The sequence below is a fragment of the Biomphalaria glabrata genome, chromosome 10 (assembly GCF_947242115.1).
Source record: "Biomphalaria glabrata chromosome 10, xgBioGlab47.1, whole genome shotgun sequence".
Classification (NCBI taxonomy): domain Eukaryota; kingdom Metazoa; phylum Mollusca; class Gastropoda; family Planorbidae; genus Biomphalaria; species Biomphalaria glabrata.
Genome location: NC_074720.1, coordinates 44,076,940 through 44,090,730, shown reverse-complemented (window position 1 = coordinate 44,090,730; position 13,791 = coordinate 44,076,940). Strand labels below are relative to the sequence as shown.

General features: G+C 38.0%; 1 protein-coding gene across 24 annotated transcripts in view; it reads right to left on the bottom strand.

The window, feature by feature from the left end:
* The window catches only part of LOC106054261 (twitchin-like), a 175,176-nt gene that overhangs the window by 116,886 nt on the left and 44,499 nt on the right, over positions 1-13,791 (bottom strand). For 18 of the 24 annotated variants that reach the window (XM_056044312.1, XM_056044313.1, XM_056044330.1 and 15 more), the window contains 4 exons: positions 12,390-12,716; positions 2,121-2,139; positions 752-900; positions 4-159 (listed from right to left, as the gene is read on the bottom strand). In XM_056044312.1, coding sequence (XP_055900287.1) covers positions 4-159; positions 752-900; positions 2,121-2,139; positions 12,390-12,702 — 637 coding nt within the window. In that variant the 5' untranslated portion in view covers positions 12,703-12,716. The remainder of the gene's footprint in view (positions 1-3; positions 160-751; positions 901-2,120; positions 2,140-12,389; positions 12,717-13,791) is intronic. The other 6 variants (XM_056044311.1, XM_056044315.1, XM_056044308.1 and 3 more) reach the window with 2 other exon arrangements.

Sequence of the window (13,791 nt, the reverse complement as noted above, 5' to 3'; positions counted from 1 at the left end):
CACTGTCAAAATTGAGCCTGATTGTTGCATTGCTTTCTCCGAGGGTATTTTTTGCTGTAACTTTATAGTTTCCTGCATCTTGAGCAGCGACGTCGTTGATTTCAAGGACAAGGAAATAAGTTTTATTTTCTCTAGGTTCTGCTCGAATATTAAAACGTCCTGCAAGTAGAATTAAACGTTGCATCAATTTATGGATCAATCTAGGGATTAATTATTGATTGATAACTAAAATAAAAAAAAAAAGATAAAATCACATCTAAATGAATACATCAACAGATTTCAAAAGTCTGTCTCAAAAAAACATTTCTAATGAAGATAAAAAAGGAAGTTTGTATGGTCCCTTCAATCCGAATATTACATAGAGCTTAAATTGCATTCACAGTGAAGGTTTAACCAATATAAGCCTATTATAGTCTTTTACAGACTTTCGAGGAGAAAAATTGTAATCTTGTTGGAGTTATGTAAAATATAAATCCTATACAGATATTGAGATGTTTTACAATCTTGTTTTAAAGTGGTATCAATGTGTTCTTTGGAAGGATCATAAATAGCTTTTGAGCTTTTTTTAGCATAGTTTTTATGTTTCAAAATTCATATTTTCCTTAAAAAACAAAATGCACCATTGTTCACAATAGTTACAATAGTACCTTTCAACTATTTTGAGTATCTGAAGGCAATTGGGAAATCAGATTTTTAAAAGCATTGCGAAAAAAGCAGCTAAATCCTACACAAGTGGCTAAAACCATTTTACCTTCTGACTGAATGACTGCATTATCTTTGTACCATGTGATGGCTGGCGCTGGATCTGATGTCAATGAACATTCAAACAATAATTTTTTCCCATTGTTTTCTTGTCTAGTAACTGGTTTCTGTATAAAGTTTGGTGCTATACCTTCTTGTCTGGAAGCAAAATTAACATATACAGTCAAATAGAAAATTTTGTGGTAAGTTTAGCAAAAGACAAATTTTTTTAAAACACATTTCTGCATGATTAAATACATTATGTTAATAGTAAATAGTAAAAGAAGTATTTTTGATTAACTATTGTCGCATGATTAAGTTGAGACATAACTTCTAACCAAATCACATCAGTTTAAAATGTTGAATTATATTTTCATAGTACATAAAAATATAAATATTTGCTGTGCAAATGTTGAATTTTCAATACATTTCAAATGTCAGCAAATATTTTAAGAAATTTAAATCGATTTTCAATACATTCTGAACATTCAGTAAGACTTATTAAGTAATTTTAAGCAAAGAAAAAAAAATTAACTGGCATGCAGAAAACTTTCCAGTTTTTTAAATCCTAACTTTTCCATGAGGATTGACCAACATAAAAGCCTATAAAAAGATTCCTATAGCTTTTTCTTAGAAGTTTATGCTTTCAATCATTATTCCTGATTGCTCTAAGCCAGTGTTCACCAAATTTTTTCCTTAATGGAACACTTAGCACATTCTAAGTATTTAATGGAACACTATGCTTATTTTTTAGAGAAATTAATTCATGTGGTGGCCTACTTGTTACTTGTTTCAGTAGTTCATTAAACACCTATTCAGACTTCAAGGAACACTAGGGATTAAAACTATTTCAAGCATGGCCAACCAGGAAACAATTCTACAAAAGATTCCACACTGAATCTCTGGAAAGACATGAAAGTGGCTCGCCAGTATTTATATGTCTGGCAGGAAATGAAATGGTTAGCTGGCATTGAGGGTTGGCTTGGGAGAATTGAAAAAGTCCTGGAAAGACTAGCTGGTATATTTTGAAGGTCCAGGAAGGTTGGCTGGTAAGCATTTAGGTTGTTTTTTTTTTTGGGGGGTGTGGGGGGTTGACATGATGGTAGTTTGTAATGGGGGAATTGGGTAGTCTGTGGGACTACTTTATTGATTGCATGTTCTCACAAAATGATCTAGTGTTCAAATCCCTCTACTGCTATGCATAAGGTTAGTGATATGGGATATACTTATCTTTATTCTAAAGGGCATTAAATCTATAAGTGTAGATAAAACAATTGTCTATACTGGTGCATAAAAAGAATGATGTCCCGTGAAGGCATAAGAAAAATCTGTCCTAAACTAAGTGGATGAATGAAAAGTATCCAAACTGGTCTACTCACTGTTTCTGTCCGCCAGCTGCTGAAACAAATGTAAAAATAAAACATTATTAAATTAGTTTTAATTTTGTATATAAAAATTCAAGACATAAAACAACTGTTCATGGTAACATTCAGTAATAAAACTGGCATTGGATCTAGTCTGGTCGTGCGAGGATGGCAGCCTGGTCATGCTGTATGGACACTGGACAGCCATTCGGTTGTCTTGATGGTCTAGGGTCCATTGCCACCCCATTCATCCTGCAGGAGGTTTAGGCTAGGAAGTAGATTATCTTCAACTCTGAAGGAACATTCAAAACATGTAACATATTTTACAAACTTAACAGGTCTACATCCTTTTCTGTTAGGTACTAACATTGTAGTCTGGAGATTAGGAAAATATATTCATCACTATAAAAAAAAAAATCAACAGTTAGATAGCCAACAACGATTCCTTCATTCAGTTAATGTTTGTTTGGTGGGGGTGGGGGGAGGACCTGAAATGGAGATAGGCAGCATACAGGTTAACCTAGAAATTGTATTGGACTCTGTGTGGCTGAAATGAAGTCAAGATCTGAAGGCTTGATCATCTAACCATCAATATCAGTTGTAATTTAAATAGACATTAAGTTAAGCACAACTTATTTCCTTTGTGTTTGTATTGCCTTCTTTAGTTTAAGTTGACCAAAATACTAATAATGTCAATGTTTTCGATTCTGAAGATGCAACAATATTTAAATTATTAACATTAAATTATTAATAAAATCATGTTAAAGTCGGTTCATCATAATACTTTAATAGTGCTTTATCAGTTTATGAAGATGCATTGTTATTATGTTCTTTATCTGTGATGAAGTGTAATGCGCAACCTTTTTAGACTGGGTCGTGGGATCATATAGACACAATCGATCATCTGAGGCTTCAATATGAACTGTGGGCCTACCTGTTATATGGACTAGAATCTCGATAGTCTAAGATAGTAGATCTACGTAGAGACTAGTTACAAATATTTTTTTTTACCCAACAGATGCACAGATTGACAGAAGTCAGCCAGAAAAACCAATGACTTGGCAGAGTTTGCGTCATTAATTTGCATGACTAGATTGACCTAGGGACATAATTCATTAATTGCTATCCTCTTCCATTTTTCTAATAGTAATAACGTCTGTAATCTATTTTATAAGATAAGTACCCCAATAATAATGTCACTTTGAATTGACGCAGCTGTTTGCAAGCACGGCTTGTTAATTTAACAACAAAGAAACAAACACAACAACAACAACAAAAAAAACCTAGATAAAACGGAATCTTAATCTAGATCTATAAGCAACACCGACATTTAACAATAGGCTGGATCCAGATCTAGATCTAGATAGATCTATTTAGGCCTACTAAATCTGTTTACACACTAACAGAAGCATAGGACGCAGTACACATGATTAACTCCCTTTCCAGGAGGAATAATTCCAGCTGGTTAACAGCCTCAACGCCTGACAATATTTGCTTTTGTCATCATTATTCGTCTGGAAGTCAATCTAGATCTATGTATTATGCTTGTAAGAACCATGCCTTGGTGCTACTTATAGACCTAATAATACATTATTTTAGATATTTTAAAAAATGTTCCTGTCATATTTAAAGATTATTACATTACATTACAAATGTTCCACTGGAGATGGCTGCGAGCATTCTATATCTGCAACATAGGCCTATTACTTTTTGTGTAAGCTTAATATAGTTGTTTATTTGTGTGCAACTGGTTTTTCCTCAAAAACACTTGCCGTCGGTTGTAATTTAATTATACTACACTATAGAGTATAGAGGCACCACCCTCAACGTATCTTCTATTTGTAACATTGTAACATTCCTTTTCAAGGCACCTCTGTAATCAAATAAGGAAAAGACCTAACGCGAAACAGTAGGCCTATTATTTACAAAGCTTATATCGATCAACTCACTCCGTCTGTCTGTCTGTCTGGGTGGATTCTTTTCAACCTTTGTCTCCCACATCCCAATCTCGGATCAAGTTGAAATTTCCGACAATTATTTATTGTCGATCACAACACACGAATCAATTAAAAAAAAATAACCAATTAGTTAATCAATTAGTGGTAATTAATTAAATTTGTTTTATATAGAAAAGGGGGAGATAGACCTTGCGATATTGAGAGACGCAAAAGAAATTGGAAGTCCTCTCCCTTCACTCAACATAAGCTTTGTTTTTTAAACAGTAGGCCTATTTTTGGTATTTCCTTGTTTCCCACATGACTTCGCGCGCCATCGAACCTAATACCATGTAGCACTGTGCATTAATGTCTTCACTATCTACTTGTACTGATGGCTTTCTGGTCGTGTGGTATATGCTCTCTGGACTGTTTTCTTGATTGTTCTGGGTTCAAACCCTACAAGCCGCCATCTTCTGACGGTATAGGAGAATTAGGCTAGGGACTAATAATTCGTATTTCTTATAAATTAAAGACGTTCTTTCAAAGAAGAGGATAATTACGTCCAACTTGTATGATGAAAATAATCTAGCCTGCAAGTCTCAAATGTTTCTATATAATTCTTTTTGTTATAGTCTCAAGATTAGCCTATATACTATACACTCAGAATACCCTGCTCGCTGACATCGTCCTGCGGTAGGTTTAAGCTAAAATGTTTGTAAAATTTTTTACATGTTTCGGATGTTCCTTCAGGGTTGAAGACAATTTACTTCCTAGTCCAAACCTCCCGTAGGACGACGGGGGATGGGAGCGGGCAGGATTTGAACCCGGGACCATCGATGATAAGTCCGAACGACAGTCCAGCCCGCATACAGCACGACCAGGCAGCCATTGGGCTAGGATAAACGCCTAGATTATCCTCAACTCTGAAGAAAAAATCCGAAACATATAAACATATAAAACAAACAAACAATACTAAATCTGTCAGTATCAGTCTTTTTTTATTGTGTTACAATTTTAGATAACATGCTTACAACACTAAATGTGTGTTAAGGTAAAGAGTTAGATAACTTTCTCTTTTTTTCCTTATCTCATAGATCACAGACCTTACTTAAAATAAGAAGATAATTACGTCTTACGCATTTCATGTGTCAATCTAGTCATGCGTGTTTATAATTGACTTAAACTCTGCCAAGTCGCTTGGTTTTCCTTGCTGATTCAGGCAACCCATTCCACTCTCTAATGGCACTAGGAAAGAAGGAGCACTAGTACGAATTTGTTCTATCGCAGGGACTAAGAAATGTGACTTTATCTTTGCGTCTTTCTGAGTATTTTATTAGATTTTGTTTTTGTATTTGAAGACAAGAAAGAATGTGGTCAAAAGCAGTTAGGTTTTGTTGACAGCATTTCCATCACAGTTGAGCACTATTGTTTCATCAGTAGACTAATTCTAGCTTGTTTATAAGGAAACTGCAGGGGGTCAATATATTTTTTTTTTACTTCCGTATCTGATGTGTTTAGACCAGTGGTTCCCAAACGTCTTGCTCAACGGAACAATTCGCACATTCTGAGTATTTAGCGGAAAACTTGGCTTATTTTTTTTTAAAGAGAGGACCTATTCACGCCTCGCGGAACACTAGGTTTCCAAGGAACACAGTGTGGGAAACACTGGCTTAAACTATAACTTTTCGTTATCAACTCTCCTTTAAAAAAAATTATGAAAGAACAGAATTCAGCGATAGAAAAATACGGTTCTTTGAAAAGTCATTTTTGATAATAATAATAATAACAGCAATATATATATGTTGTTATATCTTATCTTATATAGTACAGACGTTACTTCAAAAAAGAAGGTTATTACGTCCTACGCGTCATGCATCCAGTCATGCATTTTAACCAATGACTTAAATTCTGCTAAGTCACTGGTTTTCAAGGCTGGCTCAGGCAACCCATTCCATGCTCTAATAGCACTAGGGAAGAAGGAGCATTTGTACAAATTTGTCCTAGCATATGGAAGGAGGAATGTGCCTTTATCTTAGTGTCTTTCAGATTAGATTTTATTTTTGTATTTAAAGATTTTGGTTCAGTGTTTTATGTATAATTGCTACTTTACTTTTGAGTCTTCTATCCTGAAGGCTTTCTAAATTTAGTGATGTTACTCTAGTCAAATGTGAATATCAGCCGAGGGGATAGAGACAGCTGACCTCACAAACATTTTCGATGTCCAAAAGATTGTCGTTACCAGTCAGAGGGCAGTACTGTTACAGACCTGCGACATCACCAGAAAATTCTTCACTGGATACTGTTAGGGGGACTACTATCGATTTTGTTTCATTTTAACGAAACTTCGACCCTGGCAGTGCCAGAGAATAAAAATTAAGATAACAGTGTTTAATTTTAGTCTGAAAATCTCAAATGTTCAAAATAATTTTGGTCAGAAATAACTAAAGTAGATAGACCTAGATTTTAAAAATCCATAATGATGCTTATTGCATATTTACATATAAAGATAAATATTGACTGCATCCTAAAACCTTGTCTACAAAGAAAAATAAAGTTAAAAACATGCTATGAATGCATCTTGATCTAACTTTTATTGTACATTAAAAGAATCCCTTTGTTTGTATAACAGGATAGAATCTTTAGTTGATAATATAATTACAAATATTTTTTACATGGCTAAGTTGTTACCATAAACTGGCATATATTCAATGAATTATACTCCCATTCACCTTAATAACACAGTATTAACGCTGTTACTCTACATTTGCTTACAATGGAGGTCGCCCTGGCCTTGTACTCTGGACTGTTGTTTCGATGGTTTTGGGTTTAAACCCCTACCGACGCCATCCTTCGAAGCCCTGCTGGAGGTTTGGGTTAGTATATGATAATCTTTGCCAAAATAATACTTCTGATACTATACAGTGAGAAAGGGGTCCTTTGCCAAGTTACGATCCAGAAGAAAATCTATTTTTAGAACAAAATTAGTTGAATTGTTGTTTTTTTTGAAGGTTATAAAAGATAATGACGTCTGCTAAATATGTTAACCAATGAAAACGCAGATGTTTTGTAAACATTGGTAAGCCTCATTTAGAGTTGTGATGGAAGCTGATACTGTAATTAGTTTTGTTGATATCTAAAAGACTCTCCTACAAATTTCTTTACCATACCTTTTTTAAAACATGTTTAAGAAAAACATAAACAAAAGAAGGAGAAACAAACTTTTTAGTGAATGAATCCATCACTGCGGCATTTGTGGTTTACCTTCCAATTTTACTCTTAGTTGTTTCGTCTGTAACAACTAACATTAGGATTATTTCAGACGTAAGAGAAACATTTTCAATGTCAAGGTTGCCACCATAAGCTCGTCTTGAAATAATTAGGTCTAATTGCCCTGCACATAATTGGAGCTACAATTCAGGGGAGGTAATATTTTGAATAAATATTTTTTTTTTAAGCTTCGCATGAAAAAAAAAAGAATATTTTTAAAAATCTAAACCAATTAACATATGCTATAATTATATGTCGTCGAAGGAGTAATACCTAAGTGCAAGAAAGTCAGTTGAATCTAGATCGCAATTTATTAAGGTCTGGAGTGGAGACTTTTAACTTCTAGGCCTACTATATGATCAATTGTAGTTTGATCATATTCAGTAGTCCAGAGTATTCAATTAGGATTACATGTATATAATTATAAACACAGTCCATTTGCCAAATCTCCAAGCCAATTCCAAATATAACTTTGCATTTTTAAAGTGAAAATACAGTATGCTAATCAAAGAGCAAGATAAGATATATGCAACCAATAACACACTCATTACTGAGCACCCAAAGGCAGCGAGGTAAGCGAGGGTGTCATGTGGCCAGCACAACGACCAACCGCCTTTACTTTCCCGAACTAATGTCAGGTTCCCATTAGAGTTGGGCTTTACTCAGGGGCGCCCTAATTATCCAGAAATTTAAAATCCCAGTCTTCATCAGGATTCGAAACCGGGAGCCCGGTTTGGAAGCCATTACTGCACAGCCACCACGCCCTTTCGTTTATAGTGTAAAATAATGTCAATATGAAGGAAGCATTAGAATGTAACTCTATGACTTATATATGGCTTAGAAACAAAAAGGCAATCAACAGGTTATTGTAAACAAAAAGATTTAATACGAATCTCATCTGCAACGCATTGAAAAATTAAAATTATAGCACCAATCTTTTTAGTTGGTAACATTGACGTTCAATTTTGCATCCTTGGTATTGTTAAGTTTATCCTATATTCACGGCTGTTCATATGAAATCTAAGACTAAGACTGCTTTATTGATCCTTACGGAAATTTGTTGTGATTACAAGGACTCTTTTCTCATATAAAGACAACACAGCAGAAAAATACACATAAATACAACAGACAACATAAAGAGTTCATTCATCTTGGTGCATTTCATGTTCCCTGATCAATGAGTGGCGGTGATAGAGTCTGACCGAGTGAGGTAAGAACGAGTTTTTGTACCGCTCCGTTCTTGTTTTGATTGACAGCAGTCGCCCACTTCGCGACGACCTGACGTAGTTCTGATGGAGCGGGTGGCCGTTGTCTTCCAAGATTTTTTCGATTTTTCTTAGGCAGTTTTGTTCAAAAAGTTCCTTTAAATGTGGTAATGTTGTGAGTGTAATCTGTGACTCAGAACTCCTCAAGATCTGTGATTTGTTTCTTATGAAGAACGATTTAACACTTTCTCTCCGTAATTATTTACCACATTCTGGTGGAATCAACGCTGGTATCGTCAGTTAGGAGAGAAAGAGTTAACACGTATTAATGTTCAGTCGTGAAATAGTTGACAAAAGAGAAGTAGGTCCATGGACTCTCCATTGACTCAGTAAAAGAGTCGCTCTTCTAACAAAGTATGTACTACAATCTGAAGGTTTTGTCGTGCAAATGTCTGTAATAATATTAGAAATTAATCTTCTTTTTTTTTGAAGTAATGTCTGTAATATATAAGATAAGATATAATAATGACAATGTCTTCGACTCTGAAGATTAAGAACGAGTGCAGTGTTTCACATGACTACGCAAATCCCAATTGCGACCTACATATTTTGTCACATCTAACGTAAACACAGCTGTTGCCACCGGGGGTATATTTCTTTTCGTCTTATGCACCTTTCTTCTACAAGGTTTTTTTTTTTTTTGACCTTAAATGAGTCATCTGTCAAAATTGAGAAAAGACTAAATGTGGCTCAACAGAGATGGCTGAGACGGATTTTCGGAGTCAGTTACACAGATCGGGTCTCAAACAAGGAAATCCTATGCGAACTGGGAGTCGAACACTTAGTGAGGTTGTGACTGAGCGTCGCATGAGGTTTGCGGGACATATTCTACGTCAAAATGAATTACGCACACCAAGAGTTGCGATAACATGGAAGCCAAAACGAGGAAAGCGTAAACAGGGACGTCCTCGTATTACTTGGCGACACACCTTCATGGAGGACCTCAGAACAGTGGACACCAGATGGGAGGAGGCTTCAGACATTGCCAGTGACAGATCTTTATGGAGACATCTTGCCGCCCAATGCGCCGAACGGAGCGGAAGGACCTAAGTCTAAGTCTAAGAGTGTCCGCGGCCTTTGTGAGAGCTCTCCAATTGTCTCTTTCATATGCTATCTGCTGCCAGCAACTTTTCTCTATGCCAATGAGGGTAAAATGGCGCCTGCTATAGCGTTTTTTGAGGGGAGAAGGCACCGCTTTTACTGTAGTATTTCAATCAAGGATTGATTTATATAATAATCAATTATATTTTAACCCTTAAAACGCGTGTGGTAGTTTAGCCTCTACACATCAGAATTGTAATTCCAGTTTGTATGCACTCAATGTTAAACAAATCAGCACTTAAAGTGTTAAGGCTTGTTTTTTTTATTTTTACATTTATTTTTTTCCTCCTTTTAAAGACTTTTGTCTTCAGTTCTGTTCTCCCTTGGGAGTGCAGGTGTCTGGTAATCCGACACTTAATATGCTGATCTATTAAAGTAAAAAAAATAAATTCAAAGTAATTTGTTTTTAATGCAAAATCGCTTACATTAATGTATATTTAGTATGTCAGAATTCCTGGTCTGAATCTATCTAACAAGCACCATTTTATACGCATAATTCGAGCGTCTTGAGATCGAGCCATCGGTAATAGGGGTGTAATAATTAACATCTGCTTGGATCTTTCCCAGACAGAAGTTTGTTCGGGCAGGCAGATGGGGGCAAGCTTTCATAGGCCTAGAGTTCCAAGAGTCTTAGACTCAACTCAGTTACAAAGTAGAAGAAGAAGAATATTTCTGTTATGTTGTCACAGATAAATAAATAACATACTGTAGACATTAATAATAATAATTAATAAACGCAGACTTGTGTTGATATAAATAGACATTCTATTTCTTCACATCCTTTCAAGTACTAATGCTTCATCCCCTAACGCTCGTAGGGTCGTATTAGAGTGCTTTTATTAATTGACTATCAGTTTCTAAAGTGTTCCAAGTGGACTCTGATATGACATTAGCTTGTGCTCCTGTGCCAATATTCATTGTGACTATTTTTTCTCATAATATTTACAATATCAGGATAACTTTTCTGAATGAATCAAACCGGAAATGTGCTGTGTGTGACTTTCAATGGAAAGTAATTTGTCGATAACAGTTCAACTTATGTCTAATCTACTTAAGGCGACTATTTTTTCTCTCCTTATTTAAACCTAGAAATACCCAGCTCCTTCGTTTCTTTATGTTAATGTGTACATGGAGCGTTCTATGTGAATGTGTACATGGAGCGTTCTATGTGAATGTGTACATGGAGCGTTCTATGTGACTGTGTACATGGAGCGTTCTATGTGACTGTGTACATGGAGCGTTCTATGTGAATGTGTACATGGAGCGTTCTATGTGACTGTGTACATGGAGCGTTCTATGTGAATGTGTACATGGAGCGTTCTATGTGAATGTGTACATGGAGCGTTCTATGTGAATGTGTACATGGAGCGTTCTATGTGAATGTGTACATGGAGCGTTCTATGTGAATGTGTACATGGAGCGTTCTATGTGAATGTGTACATGGAGCGTTCTATGTGAATGTGTACATGGAGCGTTCTATGTGAATGTGACACCAACACCACAGCATGCCACAACTTACATTGATTTATTCAAGAGTTCTGAATCATAAAAACAGGCGTCTTACTTTTCTACTTAGTTATTATTAACTTTTATTTAAAAGTCCTTTAGTGTACAATTAGTGTTTGTTTGCTTAGGAAGTTGTTTTAGAATTGAAGACTGTTACATCCAAGAATAAACCTCCCGTAAGACGATGGGGGGGGGGTGGCGGTGGGCAAGGTTCGAACCTTGGACTATCGAGGCGACGGTTCAGAGCGCATACCTCCCGACTAGACAGACATCCATTTTATAATCACGATTGATCGTCTCATTAAGTTTTACATGATTTGAGTTTGAGACCTTTTAGATTTTTAACTGACTCCATGTACTTTTAAATGTCCGTTGGTTCCCAAAGTTGCGGATTGCGAAATTAATATCAACAGTTCTTCTGGCAGCTATGCAAGACGATGGTATCTGAGTTAAAGTCCAAATAAAACAAATCAATATTCTCATGAGATAAACTATATACAAATAAAGGGGGTGACTGCTACCGGCTACATAGCCCCGAGCGTGAAACGTTTAGGTAGCACTTTACACACAAAAGAACCTGACACGTACCCTCCCCCCCCCCCATGCCCGTTACCCTGCTAGGACCGGCCTTGCTGTATTTGAGGATCGGCCGTGCTCAGGTACGCTGTTCTGCCTCACCGTGGCACCCGGGTGGAAACGGCTAATTAAGGGGGTAGCTAGGCTAAATGAATGGCGAAACATAACTCCCGTGGGGATGCCCACGGGTAGACGAGAGTCCACTCATTGCACGGGCGGGGTTGCAAAAGAGTCCCCACAAACCTGTCACACAAACATGCGCTGTCCCTCAAGGGACCGTTACATAATGGCGTGTCCCCCACGGTCAGCTTGGTATAACGAAGGAAAATGGCGGAGGCTCCCGGTGTCCTCGGCCTTCGGCCATGTGCAGCCAAGCATGCGTCGGGGGCCAATGGCATTGGAAACAGCAACATAGGCATTGACTCGGGTCTCTCAAACAGAACTGTGTTCTCACAGGTTGTTTTTTTTTTTAATGTTTGGCGTTCAAACAGGTTTTTTTTTTCAAACTTAGAGCTCGAAGAGCCTTCGGCTCAGCTCTTTAGACGATCAAACGGATCGGCCGTGCTGTGTTTGATATCTATAGTTAAACAGACTATGGTGTCATGAGTTCAATAGACAATGTAATACTTTACCGCTGAAATTCAAATTGATGGATGCGGAAACTTCTCCAAGTCTGTTCTTAGCCACAACTTTGTAAGTCCCAGCATCGCTCTGTGTTACGCCGACTATTTCCAAGATGACATTGAAAGCGGCTCCCCCTGCGGATTCTGTTCTCATCCTAGTCCTGTCTGTCTCTTTGAGGGGAGTGGTGCCCATAAACCAGGCAATGTCCGGCTTGGGGGAGGCCTCGAGGACGCAGTGGAACACAAGCTTCTGGCCATTGTCCTCCTGTCTGAGGGCGGGCTTTTGGGTGAAGCGTGGCGCAACATCGTCACCAACACCCATTGTGTTGGATGCTGCTGAAATAGAGAAGAAAAGAACATGTACTTGGTGGACAGTATACACATGAAGGGTAGGCCTAACATGAAGGGTGGGTCTACATATGAAGGGTGGGCCTACACATGAAGAGTGGGCCTACACTTGAAGGGTGGGCTACACATGAAGAGTGGACTACACATGAAGGGTGGACTACACATGAAGAGTGGGCTACACATGAAGAGTGGGCCTACACGTGAAGAGTGGGCTACACATGAAGGTTGGGCCTACACGTGAAGGGTGGGCCTACACATGAAGGGCGGGCCTACACATGAAGGGCGGGCCTACATATGAAGAGTGGGTCTACATATGAAGAGTGGGCCTACACATGAAGGGCGGACCTACACACGAAGGGCGGGCCTACACATGAAGAGTGGGTCTACATGTGAAGAGTGGGCCTACACATGAAGGGCGGGCCTACACATGAAGAGTGGGTCTACATACGAAGGGTAAGCCTACACATGAAGAGTGGGTCTACATATGAAGAGTGGGCCTACACATGAAGGGTAGGCCTAACATGAAGGGTGGGTCTACATATGAAGGGTGGGCCTACACATGAAGAGTGGGCCTACACTTGAAGGGTGGGCTACACATGAAGAGTGGACTACACATGAAGGGTGGACTACACATGAAGAGTGGGCTACACATGAAGAGTGGGCCTACACGTGAAGAGTGGACTACAGATGAAGGTTGGGCCTACACGTGAAGGGTGGGCCTACACATGAAGGGCGGGCCTACACATGAAGGGCGGGCCTACATATGAAGAGTGGGTCTACATATGAAGAGTGGGCCTACACATGAAGGGCGGACCTACACATGAAGGGCGGGCCTACACATGAAGAGTGGGTCTACACATGAAGAGTGGGTCTACATATGAAGAGTGGGCCTACACATGAAGGGTGGGCCTACATATGAAGAGTGGGTCTACATATGAATACTCCATCGATAATTCTGAACGACCAGGCAGCCATCCTGTCCATATTATACTTTTTATTACTGTAGCGCAAATCACTGATATAAAAGAAACCTGATACCTAGTAAGTAGATCCGAAAGGAAGT